This window comes from Callospermophilus lateralis, unplaced genomic scaffold, assembly GCF_048772815.1.
Source record: "Callospermophilus lateralis isolate mCalLat2 unplaced genomic scaffold, mCalLat2.hap1 Scaffold_124, whole genome shotgun sequence".
NCBI lineage: Eukaryota > Metazoa > Chordata > Mammalia > Rodentia > Sciuridae > Callospermophilus > Callospermophilus lateralis.
Genome location: NW_027512424.1, coordinates 1,467,186 through 1,491,386, shown reverse-complemented (window position 1 = coordinate 1,491,386; position 24,201 = coordinate 1,467,186). Strand labels below are relative to the sequence as shown.

The 24,201-nt window shown below is 36.3% G+C and overlaps 1 protein-coding gene across 1 annotated transcript in view; it reads right to left on the bottom strand.

The window, feature by feature from the left end:
* Positions 1-22,711, bottom strand: part of LOC143640151 (transport and Golgi organization protein 1 homolog) — a 33,050-nt gene extending 10,339 nt beyond the window's left edge. The window contains exons 1-7 of the mRNA XM_077108055.1: positions 22,551-22,711; positions 21,159-21,183; positions 2,742-2,846; positions 1,771-1,879; positions 679-734; positions 500-590; positions 190-328 (exon numbers count right to left, since the gene is read on the bottom strand). Of these exons, the coding sequence (XP_076964170.1) occupies positions 190-328; positions 500-590; positions 679-734; positions 1,771-1,879; positions 2,742-2,846; positions 21,159-21,183; positions 22,551-22,711 (686 nt within the window). The remainder of the gene's footprint in view (positions 1-189; positions 329-499; positions 591-678; positions 735-1,770; positions 1,880-2,741; positions 2,847-21,158; positions 21,184-22,550) is intronic.
* Positions 22,712-24,201: the final 1,490 nt, after the last annotated feature.

Genomic DNA, 24,201 nt, shown 5'->3' with positions numbered 1-24,201 from the left:
CCAACTACATCAGGACTCTTAAGACTGATGGTGGAAAGAAAAATGCAACTTATAGGAAACAAAACACAAAGGAAAAAAGACAAATCTCTACTTATTAAAACTAGAAGAAATTGTAAATAATCTTAAGAAAAGATAAAATTATCTATTAGTTCACACAGTGATAACAATAACAAACAATGAAAATCTTACTTTTGTAGTGCCATCTCATCTTTCTGGTAGAGTTCATTTAAAATCTCCACTTTCTGCCTTAGAGTTTTGCATTCTTCTTCCAGTCCAACTTTAGAAGACTGTAGTGAATTGCAGTCACCTTCTAATTTCTTTATTTGGTCTGTAAAGGATAAAACAGCTTATCTCTATATGTGTACAAGGACTTAAGAACTTGTTTGAAGGAGTAGTGCCAAGAAAAGTAAGAAGCATGAAAGCAAGAAGCCATTCTTTATCTTTCCAATAAAATTTTAAGTCTTTCCAACATGGCAATTTCTTCTCAAGAAGAACCCACCTTCTAGATTACATTTTGTGGACATCGAGGCTCTTAGCTTAGGTTGTAAAAGTTTTAGATCCTCTTCAACTACTGATATTGTAGTTTGTGTCTAAAAATTGCAGAAAAGAGAGGTATTCTTAAAAGTGAGGCACAGGAAGAATTCACAGGCACTATGGGACTCTTACAAAGAACTATACCTGAGAGACATCAATCATCTGGTTAATTTGATCTTTGATCTTCTCATTTCGATCACCTAAAAAACAAAAGACTTTAGCTTTTTCTTTCCTTACTTTTAACTCTATATTCTCCTAACTTCCCCCAACAAAATAATGATAGTGTTCAAACACCAGAAGAAAAAAAAATCAATTAAATAACTAAACTGATTAGACTAATGACTTTTAAGAGAATTGCAAGCTTAGATTTAAAAAAAAAAAAGAGAGAGAGGTGAATTTCAGGCTGGGGTTGTGGCTCAGTGGTAGAGTGCTCACCTAGTATGTGTGAGGCACTGAGTTTGATCCTCAGCATAAAAATAAATAAAAGTACTGTGTCTGTCTTAAAAACAAAACAAAAAAAGGTGAATTTCTAGTTTGTACAACTAAAATGTTATCTATGCTATTCTTGTAAGATAAAAGCTTTTCTTCTCTCTCAGATCTATCTTCACATGGGCAAGTAAGTGTCTTATTTAGAAAGATTGAATCCTCTGTTTTCTCCCTGAATCTACTACCAGGTGTGGTTTGAAATACTTGCTATGTAAGCAATATCCAACTTGGGAGAAAACATCTGGAAATATTTTCCTCATCAGTAAACACTGTTACACTCCCTCTCTCTAGCTTTCTGATAGTCTCTAGCCTCTGTTCTCACAGCCTTAGTTTATGGTTCCAACTACCTCCGGACTTTTAAGACTGACTGTGGACCTTAAAACCACAGAGCCATAGAGATGATGAGTATCAAAATCAACTATCATCTGCATAAGTTAAGAAACAAATTTCTCTTACTGTACAATGTTCAATACTTAGAGGTATAGGATCTGACTATTGTAGCTGCAGTGTACCTACTAGTTTTCAATGGGATAGAAAAAGTCAGTGTTCTTCACATGCCTATTGCTACATTATACCCCAGCAACCCACCTCTGCCAATGCAACAGACATATCTATAGATCCAGTGATATGTGTCTACAACCCTGAAGCTTAAGAAGAAAATCAGCCAGCTGAAAAGTGGCATCTGTATAAATACTTAATTAAAGACAGGAAAGCAAAAAAAGGATTCAACCTCCCTGAGACTGATCTTACCTGCTACCTCTCCGTTGGTTAATTCATCTGACTCATCTTCTCTATTTTGATCCTCAGATTCAGATTCACATTGTAACCGATTCAACTGTGTGATATAATTAGTCAAAGCCTAGAAAAGAAGCAAAAGGTTGGAAGACTCTCGATTTTAATTCAGAAGATTTCAGGAGAATTCATGAGATGAAACATGTATTTGGAGTATAAATTTACATTAATAGTATCATCTTTGTGATTAAGAGCTACAAGTAAATCTTTCTGGGTCTTCTCAAATGATTTGATTTGTTCACTGAGCTCAGCGTGTGATGTACTCCAGTCTTTGACTTCCTGCTGCAACTGAAAAGTCAAAACACATGAATTCCTATGGGTTAGGGAGGGGTTTCTGCACTGGATACATCAGGACTACAAGACTTAGACAAAGAAATAGAGAACCATACTCCTTGGTGGCCTGCCTCAATCGAGGGGGTTGAGACCTTGGTTAAGGAAGAGGGCAGAGTGGCCCCAACTCTCACAGCTGGAGTAAGAACATCAGAGCTCTCAGGAAGTTGACCCTGTTTATTGCATTCCCCAGAAAATTGCTGCCAATTCAAATAATTTACCTCCAGCAGGAATGGCTGGGCACATATGACTGTCTCCTAAATTTCGACTCCTTATCATGTAATCTTCCCTTGGCCGGTGAATCAGTAACTACTCAAAAGAGGATCATAAAATACTTAATTTTCTGGTTTAAAAGTTTCTTTGAGGCTATGCAAGTTAATAACTGATTGACATTTGATAAGAAAAGCAATAATCCAAAGATCCAAAACAGATGGAGAACATATAGATGCACTCAATTTAGGGAGCATGTTTAAACTTTGCATATCTAGAAAAGGTCCTACATGAATATTCCTTACCTCAGAAACAGATCCAAGAAAGATACAAGATAATGATATTCACTTCTCTAGTTTACATTATGTATGACATCAAATTTTTTTTACCTGCTCTTTCGTCTTCTTAAGCACGGTATTTTCTTTCTGAAGCTGACAGCATTCCAACTTCACCTTCTCTTCATGAAGCTTAGCTTCATTAAGGACAATTTGAAGCTAATGCAAAACACTACAGTTAGTGAATTAATTCCAAAGAAAAAACAAAGTTATACTTTCCCAAACCACACATCATATAGTTCTCATTTTTTGCACATTTTAGCACACTTCAAATTTTTGGTCCGCAACAAAACTAAGATGTAGTATTAATATCCCGTTAGCAAGAGTTGGCAGCTTTACCTCTGAAAGTTCAGAAGTGTTCACTGAAATGACATCTTTAAGCTTCTCTATAGATTTCTTATTTTCCATTATCTGCCAGGTGAAAACAGAACACAAAATATGCATTAGGATTTCAGTAGAAATAGTGATATGTGTGTGTGTGTGTGTGTGTACACACATATATATACTAAAAAAGATAAACACAATAAAATATTTGTCAAGCCATCCCATTACATTTCAGGTAAATGCAGGGGATCCAGCTTTGGACTAAGCAAAAAATCAAGAACTGAAAGAGATGAGGGAAAATGAAGTCATAAATATTTCATGGCATCCACAACCTTACTGTTTATGAGATAACCAGAAAAAAAAGGTCAAAGTATAGAAAATCATAATGCAATAATAAAATGTTTTAAAGCACAGAAAATTAATTAATTACTGTTTCAAATAAACAGTTCAAATTAATAATTTTTTTTCTAGTGATAGAGAAAAATATTTCCCAAGATCATTTTTAAATTTTTCTCATTTGAAGTAAAAAATGATAAAATTTAAGGGAGAATAGACTAATCTCACATACAGAAGAATTCCCCAAAATTTATAAAGATATTCGCTCCTTAAGAAAGTGGACATATCTCTGCAATCTTTGTTTGCAATGCCTGGGATTGAATCCTGGGCCTCATGCATGCTAGGCAAGTGCTCTACCATGAGCTGCATCCTGAGCTCGTAACTCTTCATACTTTAACTGTGGGCTGTGCATGGTAACTTCCAAAGAATATAATATGAAAAGGATTGGAAAGAATTTTTACAGTGGAGAAATCTGATAAATACTACCTCAGCTAGGTGATCAAGCTTACTTGGGGGTAGGATATTTCAGAACACACTCTCTACTATCTTTTGCAACTTTTATGTAATTACAGAAACTTATAGAAATTGAAAATGAAATATGTAAGTAAAATATTTTTAAGTACAGAAAATTGATTAATTCATTACTCTTTCAAGTAAAAAGTAAACAAATACTGTTCAATTGGACAATAGTTTTTTAGTTGATATGCATGTTTCCAAGGGCAGAGCAAAGCAATATGAAAATTATCCAAGGTTGAGAATAAAAATATTTCCTAGGCCCATAAAAATAATTTGTTGTATCAGTACTTAAAAGTTCCACAAAATGGGCACAGAAGTGGGTTCAACTTCCTTGACTCCTAATCTTACTTTAGTTAACAGCTAGACTAAGTTCAACTTAACCAATTTTACAAAATATTTCAAAAGCCAAATTACAGGAACACTTAGCAGCAAAACTCTTACCCAGTCGTGATTCTTAGCTTTCTGTTCTCTTTCAGATTCTAACATAACATGAAGAGTTTTAGTTCTCTCATCCAGAAATTCTTTAGCTTTTTCAAGAAGCTTTATTTTATCCTGGGGAAAAAGGTGTCAAGATTACTCACTCATTACATTTACTTTTGAGTTTAGAATGTAATTCCCCCCAAAGAAGGGATTTTTACCTTATATTTAGTTGCTTAATCAGAAAGAATCATATTTTGTTTCATGGTTTCTTGAACCTGTTTCTTTGATTCCTTCATCTATGTAAATAAAGCATTCAGAATTAAGATACACAAATTATAGTGCTATTATAGAAGTTACTTCCAGACAAGTGACCCTTTCCAGAAGAAAGCAGTACTTAATACATATGACTGCTTAGAATTTGGATGATTTTTGGAAATAATGAAACAAAAATTTTAAAATACAATTTTTAAATTAAAACAGGTAGAAATGATTCAAGCTAGAACCAAGGGAGAAAGAAACAAAAAAATAATTATACCTTCTCTTCATACTTTGAAAATTTGTTCATCAGTTCTTCATTTTCTTTCATGAAATTGATTATCTTTTGGGAAATTTGCTGTTCAGTGACTAAAAGGGGGAAATACACAAGATTATTACAATCACTAAATGAAATTCAATTACTCAATCTACTAAAAGCAAAGACATGTTATATGGTACTATGAGGAAATACTTCTTAGCATAACTATTATGCTTTTAAAAAGCAATCTATGCTTATTAGCAAAAAATTATTAAAATTTAAGAAAAATATAAGAACAATGATATTTTGCTGGGCGCGGTGGTGCACACCTGTAATCCCAGTGGCTCAGGAGACTGAGCTACAAGGATCCCAAGTTCAAAGCCAGCCTCAGCAATAGCAAGACACTAAGCTACTAAGTGAGACTTGGTCTCTAAATATAGGGGTTGGGGATGTGGCTCAGTAGAGTGCCCCAGAGTTCAATCCCAGGTACCCCTCCCACCCAAAATGATATTTCAATTTAAGCTTATTTCACAGATGGGAAATACAGTAAATTGTTGTAGCTTGATATTCTTCCCTTCTCAAAACACTTTCTTTTCAGAAAATGGAATCATTTAATTCTTTGCAAAGAAAAACAGAAATGAAAGCATACTGATTCACATTACCATTCTTTAAATTATCTACTCAATTACTTAATGCATGATTAAATCATTAGCATAGAAATAGTCTTCAAATGTAATACATCTGCATTACATCAATATTCAAAGTTAATCTGCCCCAAATTAAAACTTATCATCTCCCTATCCACAATTTGTTCCTCCTCTTTATCTCCTATCTCAGAGTTGGAACCATCATCATCTACTCTATTATCCATGCTAGCAACCTAGGAATAGTAAAATTTTCAGGAGGTAAAAAAGTAATAGACATTAAAAGTCACTGTATCTACTTCTAACATACATTAAACACACATCAAACACCAATACAATACAAGTTTAAGAAACCTAAAAATTTACCTTGATATACTCTATCTTTTACCTAGAAGAGAGAAAAAAGATTAAATTTGATGTCAAACATCTGCTCAATAGAAACAGCATTCCTAAAACAACAGTCAGAATCATAACCAAGTGAGAATTTAATAACATTCTGGTTCAGGATAATAAATTTATAGGATTAAAAATAAGTAAAGGTTAACAAGCATTTTAAATTTAATTGGTAGTGATATTTCATAAATAGGCTCTGACATAAAAACACTAAGATATGTACCTTATTTCACAGTAAAGATGTGTGTGTATGTGTGTGTGTGTGTGTGTGTGTACTCAAAATCATTTACTTGAGAATTCTAAATAACCAGAATAAAGTCTAGAAACAATGACTATTCAAAAGGAATCTGAGGAAACAATATGAAAGGCATTATCTTTATACTAAGATATGCCACTTTCACTCACCAGAAAACATCTTAGAACTCCAATTTAAATTTGGCTATTGGCTGAATTTAGAAACTAAGAGGCTACATCATCTTATTTCTACAAACCACTAAATATATATCAAGAAATCTGAAAGGGAAGACTGCTAGAAGAAAATGCACAAGCAACAAGAGAAATGACAATTAACATATTCTGGAAAGGACAAAAACAATCATTTCCTAAAGACAGCAATAAACTGCCTGATAATAAAACCTAAGCAGAAATTTTTTAAAAAACATCACTAAATTTCTTTGTAACTTAGCATATACTTGTCCTTTCAAATGTTATAAATGGTGATGGGATACTCAGATGTGTCCATGGATCATCCATGGGATCTTCGTAATAGGAAATTGCATTCAGAAAACTCCAACACAGAAAGAAATGGCATTTCTTTAATGTCATAGCCTTGCTAACCTTTTACTCAAAATGACAACAGAGGAAAATGGGAGGTGTCATAAAAGCAGTCATCTAAGGAAGAGACTAAAGCTCCAAAGTCAAATGCTGAAACTGAGGAGCAACAACTAGGAACCAGATCCCACATAACCTAGTGAAAAGAGAAACAGGTCCCGGGGTTCTTGAAATGAGAAACAAGAGAGAAATATAAAGTGTTTTCATGTTTTTCCCTTCTCTTTATGCTTCTATTTACTTTTTTCTTTTAGCTGAGAAAAAGTTCAATGAGATTGAACTGTGAAAATTCCTCACAGGAATCCAGGCAAATGATTCTTCTATTTAAGAAGGGAATACTTTTTAAGAGATTTTACACTCAATTGTACAAGGAGAGGAAACTTATCTTAACAATGATATGTCTGATATAATTAAGAAATCAGAAAAAGAATACTCAGATTTGAAAAGATTTATATCCAATGCTTTTGTCCTCTTTAACTGTTAGGCTTTTCATATGCAAAGTCCATTTACCTAAAATAATTTTCTTCCAATTATGTTAAATAACTATGAAACAGAATGACCTACAGTACAAACATAAGTATGTATAAGCTTATATATATACGCTTATACAAATGTGTACACACATACACAGAGATAGACTAATTCTGCTCAGAAAAAAAAGACTTAATGAACAAAACATTTAATGGATTTTTGGACAACACATAATCTATACTTCCAAATAAAAAGGTATTTTCTGAACATATGATCAAATCATAAAATCTGGGAAAAATATATATAAAAGACTGGAAAAATTATCTCATCTCCTTTTTCTCATTTTACTGTATTTCTTTGTAGCATTTCCCCCTGTTTATATGGGTTTATATTAACACGCAGTTCATCAACATTTAAATCTTAGTTTTTGCTGCAGCCATGTTGTGGTCACATTGGGGAGCCGGTGACGCTGTGGAGTAGGCTGCTGCGGGCGTCGGGGCTCAGGGGGCGGGTGGGTAGCAAGGCGCGGAGGGGCGGTGCCCAGGAAGGCCTCAGCCTTTCCCGGTTGACACGTCAGAAGGGATATATGGGGGTCGATGCACTGGCTCTACTGGGGAACGCACGGAGCCAGAGCTCCCCGTCCTTCTCTAGTGGAGACCTTCTCATCAACTGAAGACCTTCTCCTCTAGTCGCTGCCATGGCAACTAGGACTCTCTTTCTCGTCCAATCACCTGCCTTTGCTTCTGTGCCCTCAGAAGCCACCCTCTGCGTGATTCCATTTGTCACCCACCCATCCCCCGCCACTCCGCCAACCGGTACTTTCTGGCTTTCCTCAACAGTCTCATTTCTGGTCCATCCTGAACTAGCCTACTCCATTTCACCATCACTCTCATCCCCCATTCCTGGTCTGGTACCTCCTTTTCTGAACTACCAAATCCCACCCATGACTTGTCACAGCTAGTTCCAAGCTCCCTCCCCTTCAAACTCCTAGAGGTTCCTTGAAGCCCCACCCCAAGATCCCTCTGATTAGGAAAGGGGAAAGTGGGAAAGTGAATGGAACTGTGAGTGAGGGTGTAAACTGGAGACTATGGCCTGCTTTTTTTAAGGCGGGGACAAGTGAGGGCAGAGAGATGGACAGTAGTCTTCGGGCTAAGATCTTGAGATTCTTATCTTTATCCATAAGGGAAGAAATCATTTAATTCAACAGCATATTTTTAACTTTCATTTTGTGCTACCATTCTTGCCAGATGCTGGACAAAGCCCTAGCATGGTGTGGGAGTGGATGAAAATCAAAAGACAAGATATCTGGTCCTGGTCCGAAAAAGTCCTCAACTTAGTGGGAACCAACTGTCAAAACCGATTGTCAGAGAAGAAAGTTATTAGCTAACATTTCTTGAACACTTTCTTTATGTCCAGTTGTTATTCTGAAGGTTTTATACATATCAATTCATTTAATCTTCATAACAATAGTACCTTACAGTAGTAGTAGGTCCTATTCCAATCCTTATTTTAGAGTAAATTGAGGCAGTCACACATCCAGTGAGTAATGGAGCTAGGTTTCAAACCCAAGGAGTAGACTCCTTTTCATCACAACCCATCAACTAACAAGCAAATGTTGTACTTTCTGACAAGAAGAGCAAAATCTGATTTAAATCATAATATAGCTGAATTACTGATATGTACAGTTAAGGGGGGGAAAGGCACAAGCTAGCCAGCCCAAGGAAGAGTGTCTGCAATGCTCCCATCCTTGGTGGAGCCATTCTCATTTGTCTGTGACCAAGGGCTTGTTACTATAGTCTCTGCTAAAGTTATTCATCAACCTCCAACAATGAACCCATCAGTTGTTTCCCCAAATTAACTGAATCTTTAAAACTTAGAGAAAAGAATGTAGTCCACCATGTTCATAATGTTAAATAAAGAAAACAATGGAAAAAAGGTGTGCACAAACATTTGTCTACAGGGGCCATGAGAGGTCCCCGTTGGTCCAGTGTACTTCTGCGCTTTCTGGAGAACCAGTGGATCATAGAGAGAAACTGTCTGAGTCATTCTTCATTTCTTTTCTACCATGTATTTATTATGTTATAAAATGTATCTAGTAGGCATCTCTAACAACATGTTGAAAACTGAACTCATTTTTCTCTCAAAATCTGCTCCTTTCAGTCTTCCCTATCTCAGAAATAAGAATGACAATTTAATTCCCATTATCCAGGTGCTCAAAGCCCAAAACTTACAAACCATCTTTGATCTCTTTTCTCTCACATTCCAACTCCAGTCCATTAGACAATATTATGTCTTTATTTTTATAATTTTATTGAGATATAGTTGAACTAGAATAAATTGCAAATGTTTAGGTGTACAATTTGATAAGTTTTGACATGAATATACCCATGAGACTATCACCAAAATCAAAAGAGTCTTTCATCCTTCTTTGTAATCCCTCCCCTCTCCTTTTCTGGCTGTCTCCAAACATCTCCTGTCATTATAGATTGTTTTGAATTTTCTAGAATTTGATATAAATTATACAGCATTTTATTTATTTATTTGTCTGACTTCCTTCTTTCCAAGTAAGCATTTGAAACATGCCCAGAATCTGACCACTCCTCTGCATCTGCTAAGCCAATATACAGGCCAAACCCACATCATAAGTCACATGAATAATTTCCATAGCCTTCTTCTGTCCTTGCTTCTGCCCTCATTTTCCCCAATATCTATGTCCTGATGGCAACTAGATATTTTTAAATATAAATTTGATTGTGTCTCTCTTTTCAAAATCTTCCTATAGCTTCCCATTTCCAAATAAAAGGCAATGACTTTAGCCAGGCCTGCTCGTACTCATCTGTAATCCCAGAAGCTCAGGAGGCTGTCAGGAGGATCCTGAGTTCTAAGCCAGCCTCAGAAATGTAGTGAGTCCCTAAGCAACTCAGTGAGACCCTATCTCTAAATAAAATATTTTAAAAAGGACTGTGGGTGTTGCTCAGTGTTTAAGTGCCCCTGGGGGTTCAATCTCTGGTATCAGGAAAAAAAAGGAAAAAAAGCCATGACTTTATTATGGACTGTCCTGCCTTATTATGGACTGCTCTTAATCAATGTGACTCCCCTCATCCTTTTCTCCCCATTTCCTAACATTCTTCTCTTGCTCTGTTAGTTCCATTTAAATACACCAAGCCCACCCCTGCTTCGGAGCATTTACACTTGCAACTTTGCCTCAACCTTAACTCCCCAAATCATCTGACTAGCTAACTACCCCCTCACTTTATCATGTCTTTGTAACAGTGGCATTTCATGTGATAAAGGCCTTCCCTGGCCACCCTACACAAAATAGAGCCTCTTGCAATGACTATCAAGCCCATCACCCTGCCTTTCTTTCTCTTCAGACTTGCCTTACCACTTTAGACTTCTCTTACTACTTGCCTTACATTTGTTTATCTACTTGACTGCTCCAACCCAACCTCAAACACAATTTCCAACATGAGCAGGAAATTAGTTGTTTTGTTCACTACTGTTACATCAGTGACTAGGGAAATGACTAGAATGTATGAGAGAGTTAACAAATGATTTGTTGGATAAACTCATGGTTTCAATGATATTATAAATATACTACACTATTAACCTAAACACATATATTAACTATTAAGCCCCCATATATAAATAGTACTGAGAGGAAATAAGCTATGAGAACAAGGCATTTAAGGTCCACCTCTCAGCAGCATGCATCCTCAACTCCAGGAATGTACCCCTGAATGTTTGTGTTGAATAAAAACATAGTTGTTGTGGAGAGTAGTTGTTCGGTTACATGATACTGGAATATTTAAGCAGATCTTTAAAAACTAGTTTTAATTTTTTCTTATTTTTCTTATAGAATATGGTATGTTGTAGAATTTTTCTTATTATAGAATAGAGATTAATGATAATTCATTGGTGGAAAAATCAGAATAGCAAAATGATCTAATTGCATATTATCTTCTTGATATTTACTTTGACTCATAATCAGATATAATTTTATATGCATAGTTAGTGCTTCCAGTTACTGAAGAACTAGCTGCTTAGTTTGTAGAGTTTTCAATATTTTTATTTATCAGTATTATTTTTTAAACTTATTGCCTTAAAGACATATTAACTAGTCAGGTGGATAATGAGAAGAAAATTTCTCAACTGGCCACAATAAGGTAGTGGTAGTTCTTTCTACCAGGATATATACAATTAGTGGATGAATCAGCATTCACTTTTACTCATAGCATTTAAATATGTGGCATTGATGTTTAATATAAGGTTATGTTAAAAACCTTCAGAAAAGTAACAGGATAGAATGTGGTGGTGATTGTTGGCATGGAGATAAATAATCTCAAGTGCATTATTCTTTAATACCTCAAAGGGAATTCTTACGGAGTAAGGGTTGAGTAATTGTTAAAGGTAAATGTATCCAGTTTGGGTGGAGGGGACATAAAATTCTAAGTATAAAGGGTTCCTAATGTCAGAGTACAATCTAAATGAGACAAGAAAAACATATCTGAAACAAATAATTGGCAGCATAATAACATATACCATTGGAAACTTGTGAAGGCACTTGCCTAGGAGCATTCAGAAGGCCTAACGCTGCCGTTACCAGGAAGAACCTCATCTATTGTAAATGATGTGCCAGAGAATAGTGTTAAACATTATGGAGGACTAAATCTCTCCAAGAGGGGCAACAGATTTACCCTCGCATATGAAACATTGGAAAAAAAAGTGGACAAAATACAAACAACAACAGTTCTCAGATATTAGATAATGAGCAGCATAAGAGTGACCTCTAAGATAAAGTTAAGCATGGGAGATGAGTGCTAGGATCATCCCAATTTACTCCCTGGAAAGAATTTTTCAGGCCACATTCAGAGAAGGGAAACTCAAATAGAAAATCTCCTGATTTGAAGAGATGGATTTTAAAGTCTGAAGAGACCGATGTAGCTAGAAGTCACAGATCAGAGTAAAGGAGAGAGTAGAGAACTGCAGAGGGAGAGAGAGTGTGTACATGTACTAGCTCTCTAGACATCTATGGAGGGTCCCCCTGAAGTCTGTGGTTAAGTAACAATGGGCACACATGTAAGGCCAGAGAAAGAATCTTCAGAAAGGAACAGGATGGAAGGTGGTGGTGACTGTTGGCATGGAGATCAATTTTTGTAATCACCAGCTGGAATGGAAAATCTATAATAAAAGGGCATCAAGTAACAGTCAATAAAAGGCAAAAATTAGCCCAAAATTGAAGGTAACTCCTGTCTATCAGAATAAAAATGTTTCCAAGATAGTTCAGAAAAAAAGGTGTACACAGCTAAAGAATATTTAAAAGAATACAAAATATGTTTCCAAGATAGTTCAGCAAAAAGCTGTACACAGCTCAAGAATATTTAAAAGAATACAAAATATCCAATACTCAACAAGGTAAATTCACAATGTTTGGAATCCAATAAAAATGTATGAGGCATGCAAAGAGGTAGGAAAATATAACCCATGTTGAAAAGAAAATTAATAGAAATGATCATTAATTACACTGTGATAGAGTTATTATACAAGGACATTAATACAGTTGTATACCATATGTTCAAGATGCTATGGAAAAGCATAAGCATGTAAAGGAGAAAAAAGAAGAAATAAAAATGATCTAATTCAAACTCAGATAAAACAATGGCTAAGGTGAAAATTACACTGAATGAGATTAACAGCAAATTCTACATTGAAGAAGTCAATATCAGCAAAATGAATATGCAGTGATAAAGACTCTCCAAAATGAAACACAGAGAAAGAGACTGAACTGAACAGAGCATCAGTATGCACAGCTTCAACCAGTCCAATATATGTGTTACGGTAGTTCCTAAAAGAGGTGAGAAAAACACATTTGAAGAAATAATAAATAAAAATGTTCCATATCTGATGAACACTCAGATTCAAAAAGCTCAATGAACAAGAAAAATGATAAAGATGACATAAATATACACTAAATGCTTAAAACCAGTGCTAAGAAAAAAATTGAAAAGCATCTACAGAAAAAAGATACCATTATGTACAAAGGAGTGAGAGTAAAATGTCAAAATTCATTCAAGAACCATGCAAACCAGAAAACAGTACATCAATATTTTCAAGTTCTGAAAGAAAAAAACACTGACATCCTAGAATTGCATTCCAAATGAAAATATATTTCAAAATGATGTAGTCTTTAATGCAAAAGAATTAAGTTAAACCCTACCCCACATAAAAATTACCTCAAAATGGACCACAGACATAAATGTAAGAACTCAAAATGGACAACACATATATATGTAAGAACCAAAACCAAATGTAAGAAAGCATAAGTAAATCTTGGAGTAGACAATGACTTCGTAGTTAAGACACCAAAGGCCCAAGCACCAAAAGAAGAAATAATAAAGTAATAAACTTCATCAAATTTAAAACTTTTAAAGGCTACCATCGAAGAAAGTGAAAATACAATCATAGAAGAAAATATTTACAATTCATGTAGTTAGAATATAACTACCTAGAATATATAAGCAATTCTTAATGTTCAATATGAAAAGACAAATGGCAAGAAATTAGAATAGACATTTCTCCAAAGAAAATAAGCAAAAGCCAATAAGCAAATGAAAGAATACCCAGCACCATTAGGGAAATGTACAACCTCAGTGAGATACTACTTCACATCTATTAAGACGGTTATAATCAAAAAGGTAATAATAAGTTGGCAAGGATGTGGATCAATGGGAGCCGTCACACACTACTGGTAGGGATAGACTACAGACCTAAATGTAGCAGCTAAACCTCTACAACTTCTGGAAGAAAATATAAAAAGCTGCTTGGCAGAGACTCTCTCTGCCTCATGCTCTCTTTTTTCTCTCTCTCCTCTCAGAAATAAATCAGACTTAAAAACTTTGTCTCATGCTGGGCGTGGTGGTACATACCTGTAATACCAGTGACTCAAGAGGCTGAGGCAGGGGGATTGCAAATTCAAAGCCAGCCTCAGCAAAAGTGAGGCACTAAGCAACTCAGCGAGACCCTGTCTCTAAATAAAATACAAAATAGGACTGGGGATGTGGCTCAGTGGTGGTATGCCCCTGAGTTCAATCCCCAGTACTAAAAACAGCAACAACAATAAACTTTGTCTATTCTATATTCATTGTTATGGAAATGGAAAGGTAAGCTGACAGACTAGGACAAAGTATTGGCAAAACATATATCTCTCAAGAGAATGATATCTAGGATATACAAATGATTCTTGCAACTTATTAATAAGAAAAATGACCCAATTTGAAAGGATGGGCAGAAGATTTTTTTCTTCACCAAAATAGATACAAATATGGTGAATGTGCACATGAAAGGATATCCAACATAATTTGAAATGTAAATCAAAACTGCAGTGTTATTACACATACAGTAGGATGGACAAAATTTGAGACTGATCATAACAAATGTTGACAAAGATGAAGACTATGGTATCTCTCTTAGAACTGCAGACTATACCATGTAGTACAAACAATGGCACAAACTGTTAGAAAACTATTTGGCAGTTGCTTTAAAAATTAAATCACATCTGTCGAGATATTTACTCCAGAGAAATAAAAGTATACATCCACACTGAGACTTGTGCACAACTATTCATGGTGGTTTTATCTGTAATAGTCAAAAAATCCCCAATGTTGGACTGTGGGAACATGTCATGCCTCAGAACCCTTATACTCATATTAACCATATAGTAGGCATTTGATTACTATCTATTCCATGAATGTAGAGATTGATTTTTTTATTGTTAATAGAGATTCTCTTTTATTAAATATAACAGACAAAAGAAAATCACGTATAGCACAATGAATAATCACAAAGTAAACATATCCACTAAACCCTAACCCAGCTCAAGAAATTAGACATCAAATGCACCTTCATGAGCCCTCTCTCATTGCTCCCCTAATTATTCCCTCCGCTCCCCCAGAGTTAGGCACTATTTTAACTTCTAATAACAAGGATTAGCTTTGCCTGTTTTGTTACTTCATTCAGTGTAATCATACACATGTGTTCTTTGGTGTGCGGCTTTTTTAGCTCCATATGTATTTTTATAAGATTTATCCAAGTTGTTGAATGTGAATGTACTTCTTATTTTCATTGCTTAATAATTTTCCACTGTATAAATATAACCTGGTTTCCTTAAAAAATATCCCCAATGTATATCAATAGGAAAATAGATAATAAAATTTGGAAACATACTTAGCAAGAATAAAGAACTATTGATAATAGCAAAAATAGGGAGATTCTGAATGAAATAAACTAGACAAAAAGTAATATGCATTGAAAATTTCTTTTTTTTTTGGTACTCCCTAGTACAAATATCCAAGGGTGCTCTACTGCTGAGCTACATCCCTAGCCCTTTTTATTTTATTTATTCATTTATTATTATTATTATTATTATTATTATTATTATTATTATTTGCTATTAGAGATGGAACTCTTGGGAACTCAACCACTGAGCCACATCCCCAGCCCTCTTTTGTATTTTATTTAGAGATAGGTCCCACTGAGTTACTCAGGGCCTCGGTAAATTGCTAAGGTTGGCTTTGAACTCCCAATTCTCCTGTTTCACGATTCTGAGCCGCTGGGATTACAGGTGTGTGCCACCATGCCCAGTTTAGTTTTTATTTTGAAACAGAGTCTGGCTCAGTTCCCCAAGTTTACCTCAAACTTGCGATCCTCCAGCCTCAGCCTCCTAAATATCTGGGATTACAGACTCTACCACCACCTCCCAGCACATTCAGTTATATTTAAATGTAGAAAGTTATAAACCAGGTGAATCCTAGTAAAGGTCTTAGTAAAAAATTAATAAAAATAAGAGCACAATGCTTGGTCACAATATGGTAAGTCAGAAAATGACAACATATATCCATTTTCTCTCAGGTTGACCAGAACAATATCATTTCTCAATGGATTTCAAAGGGTCTCCTTCCTTCTTTCCCTGCCTTCCCTCCCTCCCTCCCTCCCTCCCTCCCTCCCTCCCTCCCTCCCTTCCTTCATTTCTGAGTTTTGGCGTGTGTGTGTGTGTGTGTGTGTGTGTGTGTGTGTACATCATCTTCTGTGCCAGTGTAAGAGGTTTAGGCAATGGATCAACCTTTACACCTGTGCCTAAGGACCCCAATCTTGGATCTATCTCCAAGGGTGGAGGTGACTCTAGATCCTCATTATAATCTCGAGAGTGGGAACTCCTAAAAAATAAACAGGTCTTTCTTGGTAACACCAGTTTCCTCTTTGGTAAGAGTTAGTGTAGTGGGAGGGTGGCAAGGGCCCTACCCTGCCACAAAATAAATGCTAAAATGTATTTTGGTACAAATTGTAAACACTAAAAAGTTAAAAGTAAGAGATGAGTCTTGGTATTTGAGTTAGACCTGGATAAGTACATAGGATTCAGATTCTAAAAAGAGAATAAAAGGCAAGTGAATTAAACAGCATAAGAAAGACTCAGCAGAAAGAAATATGTTTAAAGGACAGTAAGGACACCTCATTTTGCTAAGAGGAAAGGATTCTAATAAAGGATGACATATTTGTGTGCTTAGGTCAGATTGTGAAATTCCTTGAAAATCAAGCATAAGGATTTAGACTTAATAGAATAAAAATGCAGAAAATATTAGACTTTAAGTAAAGGGATCATATAACTTAAGTGGAATTTAAACAAGTACCTTGTCCTTAAATCCAGGGAAGATGGAGGTTTAGGCCGGGCATGACCAGTAGGGCTGAGGCATTCCCCACAATTAAAAAGTCATGTCGAAGTGTACTGTACTAATGGGAGTGAGTCATATACAAGGCAAGGTCTTATGCCAGCACCTACTGTTTGTCTAGCCCTGACAAATATTATTCCACTTTCAACTGTACAAAGAAAGAAACTCAAACATCTGAAATTGCCACTAATATATGGCATGTATATGAGTTCCTGTTTCTGGTTCTGCCTAATTTACCTTGGCATTCTTTTCATGGAGGTCAAATATTTGGTGTGTTGAAATAAATGCAGAACAGATATTGGGGACATGTGGCCTATACATCTCAATTTCCACAGTGCACTGTTTGGCTTTTTTTAATATTTATTTTTTAGTTTTCAGCAGACAACATCTTTGTTTGTATGTGGTGCTGAGGATCGAACCCGGGCCGCACGCATGCCAGGCGAGCACGCTACCACTTGAGCCACATCCCCAGCCCCACACTGTTTGGCTTGATCCATTTAGTTTTCAGAAATATAAATTACTTCCTTACCAGAACAACAGCAGAAGTAAGGAATATAGCCAAAAGGATTGTAGTAACAGTCAGAAGTCTAATTGTGTGATTATAGGCAAATCATTAACTTTTCTGAGTCTCAAGATATTTCATGTATACAAATATGGGTCAAAGTTAAAATTGTATTGTTCATTTTTGAAGAAGAAAATGAGATAATATATGAAAGATTGCCCATTTATGTGGTTTAAATAATTAAACAGCAAAATCCTGGCTGTTACAGCCAATATAGACAATTGACAAAGCAACAAAAGTCTTGGCAATAAATGCTTTCATCACTAAGGAGCCATTTTTAGATAGTGCCTACTCTGGAAACTGTTCTCTTCTCACTGAAACAAAGTAAGGCTGATAACACCCCCTTTGCAGCAATCAGGAGGTTGGCTGAGGGAAGGGTAAGGAAAGATCCTGGGGAATGAAATTGATCAAAGTATGTTATATGCCACAATGAGACCCACTATTCTGTAAATTGTTATACTTGAATAAAAAATATTGACAAATCTCATGTTTTTTTGTAAAATAGGATGAAGATGTAGCTCAGTAGTACAGCACTTATTTATCATATGCTAGGCCCTGGGTTTAGTCCCCAGCACCCATCAAAGGAAAAAAAACCCTAGTTCCATTATTTAATAATTTTGTAACTTTTGAATCAGTTACCTAAATTTTTCAAAATATTGATTTGAAGAACACAAATAATAACTAAGACAATATCTAAAGGTCAGGAGTTGTTGTGAAGACTGTATGAGCTAATACATGTAGTACTTAGCATCAAGACTAACACAGCAAGCACTAAATTTTTCACTATTGTTTAATATTCTTAACAAAATACATTAGCTTGAGAGTCTCAAAATCAGAAGAATAGTTTTAATGCTCTAAACTCAGTTTATAAACAGTACTGATACCAACTCTGATGTTTAAAAAATTAGTACTTCACAAGAAAATTGATGGCTCTCTATGGTAACTAATAATTAACTGCAGATGTTGGTTGGTCAATGTGCTCTTCAATTGGTCTCCTGATAATACATCCCAGAGAACCTTAATTAGTAAAATCCTACCAAAAGAGTAGAAGTTTCTACTTTGTTGTTGAAAGTTCTACCTTTTCTTTCTAGTTAGTGGTAACAAGATTTTTTTTTAAAGTTAATTTGCACATAATTTCCAGATGCTGTTTGTCTAGAATCCACACAAAAATAACAGGGTCAATAAAGCATGTCAGCTGTACTGTTCATCATAAACTACATTTTAAAACAGGTCCATTTTATGGTAATACTATCATCTGGAAACCAGAGTTCAACCATTTTAGCTGAAATAGCAGTTGGTGGTTAGACATCAAAATATTCACCCAAAATTGAGAATTTCATCTGTTAGACATTTTTATCTCAGAAAGGTTAAAGTATAGATGACAGTCCTATTTTTATTTAGGTACAGTGCATTCCAAATTGATCCAAAGAAAATTTATTCAATTCAATAACAACATCAGCAACAATATTAAAAAAAAAAAATACCAATTAACTAAGTTTATCTAGTCACCAAGCCTCAGATATTTCTCCAAACTAGATACATAAGTAGTCAACATTACTAATCATAAGAGAAATGCAAATCAAAACCTCAGTGAGGTTTTCATACCCACTAGGATGACTGAAATGAAAAACAGACAAACTTTGGCAAAAAAAAAATGTGAATAAATTAGATCCACTTTGGAAAATAGTCTGGTAGTTTTTCATATAGTTATATTATCTATGAATTCCACACTTAGGTACAGTTGTGCACCACATAATAATGTTTCAGTCAACAACGAACAATGCCAACAGTCCCATAAGACTTTAATGGAGCCAGAAAATCTCTATCCCCAAGTGATATAATAACCATCCTAAACTTATAGTGCAACACACTGCTCATAGGTTTTGGTAACATTGGTATAAACAAATCAACTACGCTGCCAATCATATAAAAGTATAGAAAATCCAGTTGTGGACAATACATGATATTTAATAATAATAAATGACTAATTTACTTATGTATTTACTATATATATTTTACCATTATTTTAGAGTGTACTGTACATATATTTTTTAAAGTTCACTGTATAAGAGTAGATTAGATGGTGTTATACCATCAGCAGCTTCAGACATCTTGCATTTACCACATCTCTTGGTCCCGTCGACAGATCTGACTTATGACATACAAGTTTGCATAAGTACACTATATGATGTTTGCACACAAGGAAATTGCCTAATGGCACATTTCTCAGAACATACATTTCTTTGAACACCATAGTTAAGTGATGCATTACTATATATACAGAAGATAAATGAAAATATGATCATATAAAAATGTGTATACAAAGTCGATATTGACATTATTTGAACCCCCAAAAAGCAGAAACAAATCAAATCTCAATCAGTTGGTGAATAAATGTAGTATACCCCCAAAATGGAATATTATTCAGTCATAAAAAGAAACGAGGCATTGAAATACGCTACAACATGGATGAACCCTAAAACATGCTAAGTAAAGAAAATTAACTACAAAGGACGACCTGTATGAGCCTAGTTATATGAAATGTCCAGAGTTAGGCAAAACCCTAGAGACAGAAAGACTAGCTGTTGCCGCCCAGTGCTGGGTGGAGGGGAAAATGGGGACTGACTTCTAGCAGGTACCAGGTTTCTTCATGGGGTGATACAATATTCTGAAATTAGACTGTGAAGATGATTGTGCAACTCTGAATGCACTAAAAGAAAAAGCTCTACTGAACTGTATGCTTTAAAAGAATGAATTTTAGGGTATGTGAATTCCATCTTTATAAAATAATTATTAAAACACTGCAGCAGAGAGTGAAATGATGGTTACCAGAGAGTAATAAAAAAGAATGAGCAAAAACCCCCACTGAGTTTCAAAGATTTTTAAAAACAACAGCAAATCCTCTCACATAGGGTTATGAAGATTAAATGAACAAAGCTAAAAAGCATTCTGCATAGTGCCTGGAACAATGAAAGTTCTTAAGGAAATGTGACCTTCTTTTCCTTTAGTCAAATGCAGAAACAACAGAAGTTAAATGTGATTTTGATTCTAATCTGATGACTTGATAAAGCTACCTGTTTCTTGCCATCTGATTACCGAAGAAGTAATATAACTACATGTTTATAGGTTTACAACACAGTAAGGAAAACCAGATATATTCACTTTTGGTATAAAAGAAAATGAACTTACAAGAAGCCCACATCAGAAACTGACAAAGTGTAATGAAAATATACTGAAGAGAAGCAAATGAATTACATACAACTCAACAAAACTCTAAAGAATCCCTCCCAAATCAAAGGATCATTTCAGGAAAAATGGAGCTGTATCTATGATCATTGACCCCTTCTAAAAATAGAACACTGTTCAAATAATTCTAGTAAGGACATGAAATTGCTCTAATTTCACATTCTGATGTTCAGGAAAAGTACTTAATTTTAAGCCCCCACCAAAGCAAAAACACTTTGTATACAATCAGATGGCTCTCCTAGGATTTGGTAACACTGATCAAAACAAAATCTTTTATGCCAATTATCACCATAGGTACAGTGAATAACAAGACTGCCTTTTTTCCATGGGGGCACTATTGTCTCTAGGAATAGTTTCCTAAATCAATTCTTACACTTCCACTTAAGTGACCACTGAATAATTTGGTAAATAATTTTACTACTGATTTACAACATTCTCATGTTCAAGCATTTAATCATATCACAAATACTTCTCAAACTCAATGGGAGAGCTCACTTTGCTTGAGTCAGTGTGGGAGACGCTGGGAAGATATTCTAAAAGACAATGAAATCTAGGGGGATAAAATAATTATATATAAAATGTATGGTATTTAAATGAGATACTCTCCCTACTGAAGAAAGCTTTTATCTGTGTCAACTGTGGATTATGAAAAACTATTAGCATTGAAAATGTTCACTGGTCATCTTTGATTCCTTGAAGTTTCAGAGAACTTATTGTACTCTACAGATGTTTTATAAACATTTACTAAATGCATGGATAGAAATGAGATGATAGAAATGAGATGAAAGAAGAGTAGAGATAATAGGAAAGACTGAACTCATATCCATGAGGAAAGAACCTTATCCATCCCCTCAACACAGAAAACAGACTGCCACACTGGACCAATATAATTAAAGCCAATTACAAAGAATCTTGATAATCCATGGTTATCCTGTGCTGCTTATCACAGGAAATTTCCATTAAGCATTGACAAACATGTAGCATAGAGATCCCCACTGTGACCTTCTTGGACTCACTGAGGGAACAAGATGATCAGATAATAAAGCAAGATTGGTAGATATGATCTGGTTTAATGCACATTAATGATGAAAAAAGATGAAATCTGACCTGGGAGTAAAAGATTGACACTATCAGAGAAATGAAAATCTAACTCCCAGCAACTCAAGTTTTTCCAATATACAGGTTAAGGGGAGGAAATAATTTTGGTTCTGTTTCTTAAAGCAATATACATGAGCAATTCTTCAATAAGATTGAGACAGAGCATACTATATTTGAGCAGAGTGGGGAGGAGAGATTACTATGAAAACAAAACAACCCTTTCAGAATTTCTTTTTGGTTTTATAATACAAAGAGAATGTAGAGTTCAATCAAGTTTTGCTAATCAGATTATAAGGATGATATAACAAGAAGGCATTTTGAAAAAAATGCACTAGAGATCATCAAGGTCTCAATTTGAGAAACCAGATTCTTTAAATATAAGTATGACAAATCTAAACATTATAAAACATCATATTCACTGGAATTACTTGATTAATCTTTTCTCCAATTCTATATTTACACAAAGAAAACAAGCTGAGAATAGTTCTATTTACAACATGTTATGAAGATATATACATTTCACTTAAAGGGTTATAAAATAATTATAAAACTACATAATTAAGCAGGAAAGAAGTTTAAAGTATAGTACTGGGTAAAAGCATATTTTGGCTAAGGAGACCAGGGGTTGATACAAACTCCCCACACCACCAGAGGTCCTACAAATTTGCACCCAAGTCGGGAAACCCACATTCAATGAATGCATCAGCCTCCTCATCCGCCACCCCCCACCCCCTTTGCAGCAGAAATGTGCCTGGGCTTTTTCACCCCAGCGATGGAGGATCCTCTTACCATTTGGAGTTCTTGATCTTGTGTTGCAGCGCGTTGGCCTCTGTCCCTGGCAGGCCGGGCACAAGGGCTGGCAGAGCCACCCCCGAGTTGGGGGCGCTGGGGGAAAGCTGCTGATTGGCATCAGGCTGCTGTGGTGGCAGCTGTTGTTGTTCCTCTGCCATCACTGCTGGAGGGGTGGGGTAGAGGGAGGGAGGGAAGATGGGGGGCGCGGGGAAGGGTGAGGGAAGAGACGGGGAGGGGAGGACGAAAGGGGCAGAGGAGAAGGGGGAGGGGTAGAGGAGGAGGAGGAGGAAGGAAGCTGGATAAGCTAGGCCTATACCCCAGGGCTCAAGTAAGTCGCTTTCACCTGCCGCCTGGGGGACATCACCTGGGAGACCGAGCGGCTCCTCACAGAGGGGCGCTTCACCGCGGCAGAGGCCTGGCGGCGCCCCTCAGCCCCCAGCCGCCTCCTCCCGTCAGCGGCCGGGGCTGGGGGGTGAGGAGGGGGACATCTGAAGACGAGGTGTTGGGGCAGGCTCCCCCCAGATCCGAGGAGAACGGCCGCTCGGAGACTTGGCGGCCCGGCCTTCCTTCCCTGTCCCCGGGGCTTTCTACTCCAAGGCCCCCAAGCTGCTGCAGCCCCAGGCTCCGCTCCAGGCCACTCCCCACACCGCCACCACCGCAGCTCGCTCAGGGCCCGCTGCCGCTGCCGGCACTGTCCTGCCAGCCCCGGAGCAGCCCAGTGTGCGCAGCCGCACTGCAGCCCAGCGCAGACTGCACTACACCTACCGCTTGGCCCGGAGTGGGGGGAGGGGCGTGGACCAGTGTGTGCGGGGCATGGCGCAGGGGGCCTGGAGGGGGGCCTTGATGTTGTCCCTTAAAGGCAAAATGTGTTAGAAATCTACCCTCTGGAGTGGCAGCAAAAGATGTTAGTGGGGAGGTGTTTTACTGGGGGCACTGCTATACAACTACCTGAGGCCGGTGCCAAGGGAAAGTGCCTCTGTTCACTGTATACTGCAGAAATTTGGTCCTGGAGGAAAAAACAAACAAACAAAAACAAACATGCGCACTGGAGAAGCTTGCCTAACACACACACCCAAACCAGGAAGCAAAATACTTTCTTCCTACAAGGTACTTCTAGTGCTCTCTAATGACAAACCTCCAGTTGGCAAAGAAAAATATTTAAAGGGCCCAATTCCATTTTCAGAATAGGCAAGCCAGAGAAATTTGGAGCTTAGAAATGGAATAAATCACTCTTCAGCCTACATTGTTTTGCTCACATAAATTTAGATGTGTTGCATTAATTTTTTTTTTTTTTGGTTGTAGATGGACACAATACCTTTGTTTATTTATTTTTTTATGTTGTGCTGAGGATTGAACCCAGTACCTCACACATGCTGGGTGAGTAACCCCAGCCCCATTTGTGCTGCATTTTTGTTATCAATTTTCATTGTCTTTATTTTCTTGAATAATTTAAAGCATACACATTTTCTACTCCTAAGAAAGTTATCAATCTCATTAAGTGTCATGGTTTCAACTTTGAATGCTTATTCTTTTTTCGAAGACTTATTTAATATTTAAAATTACAGTGGAGTAGTTTCATCAAATAGCATTTTAATTTATTAAAAACGAATAAATTAATTATGAACTGAGATAATAAATAACTCATTGT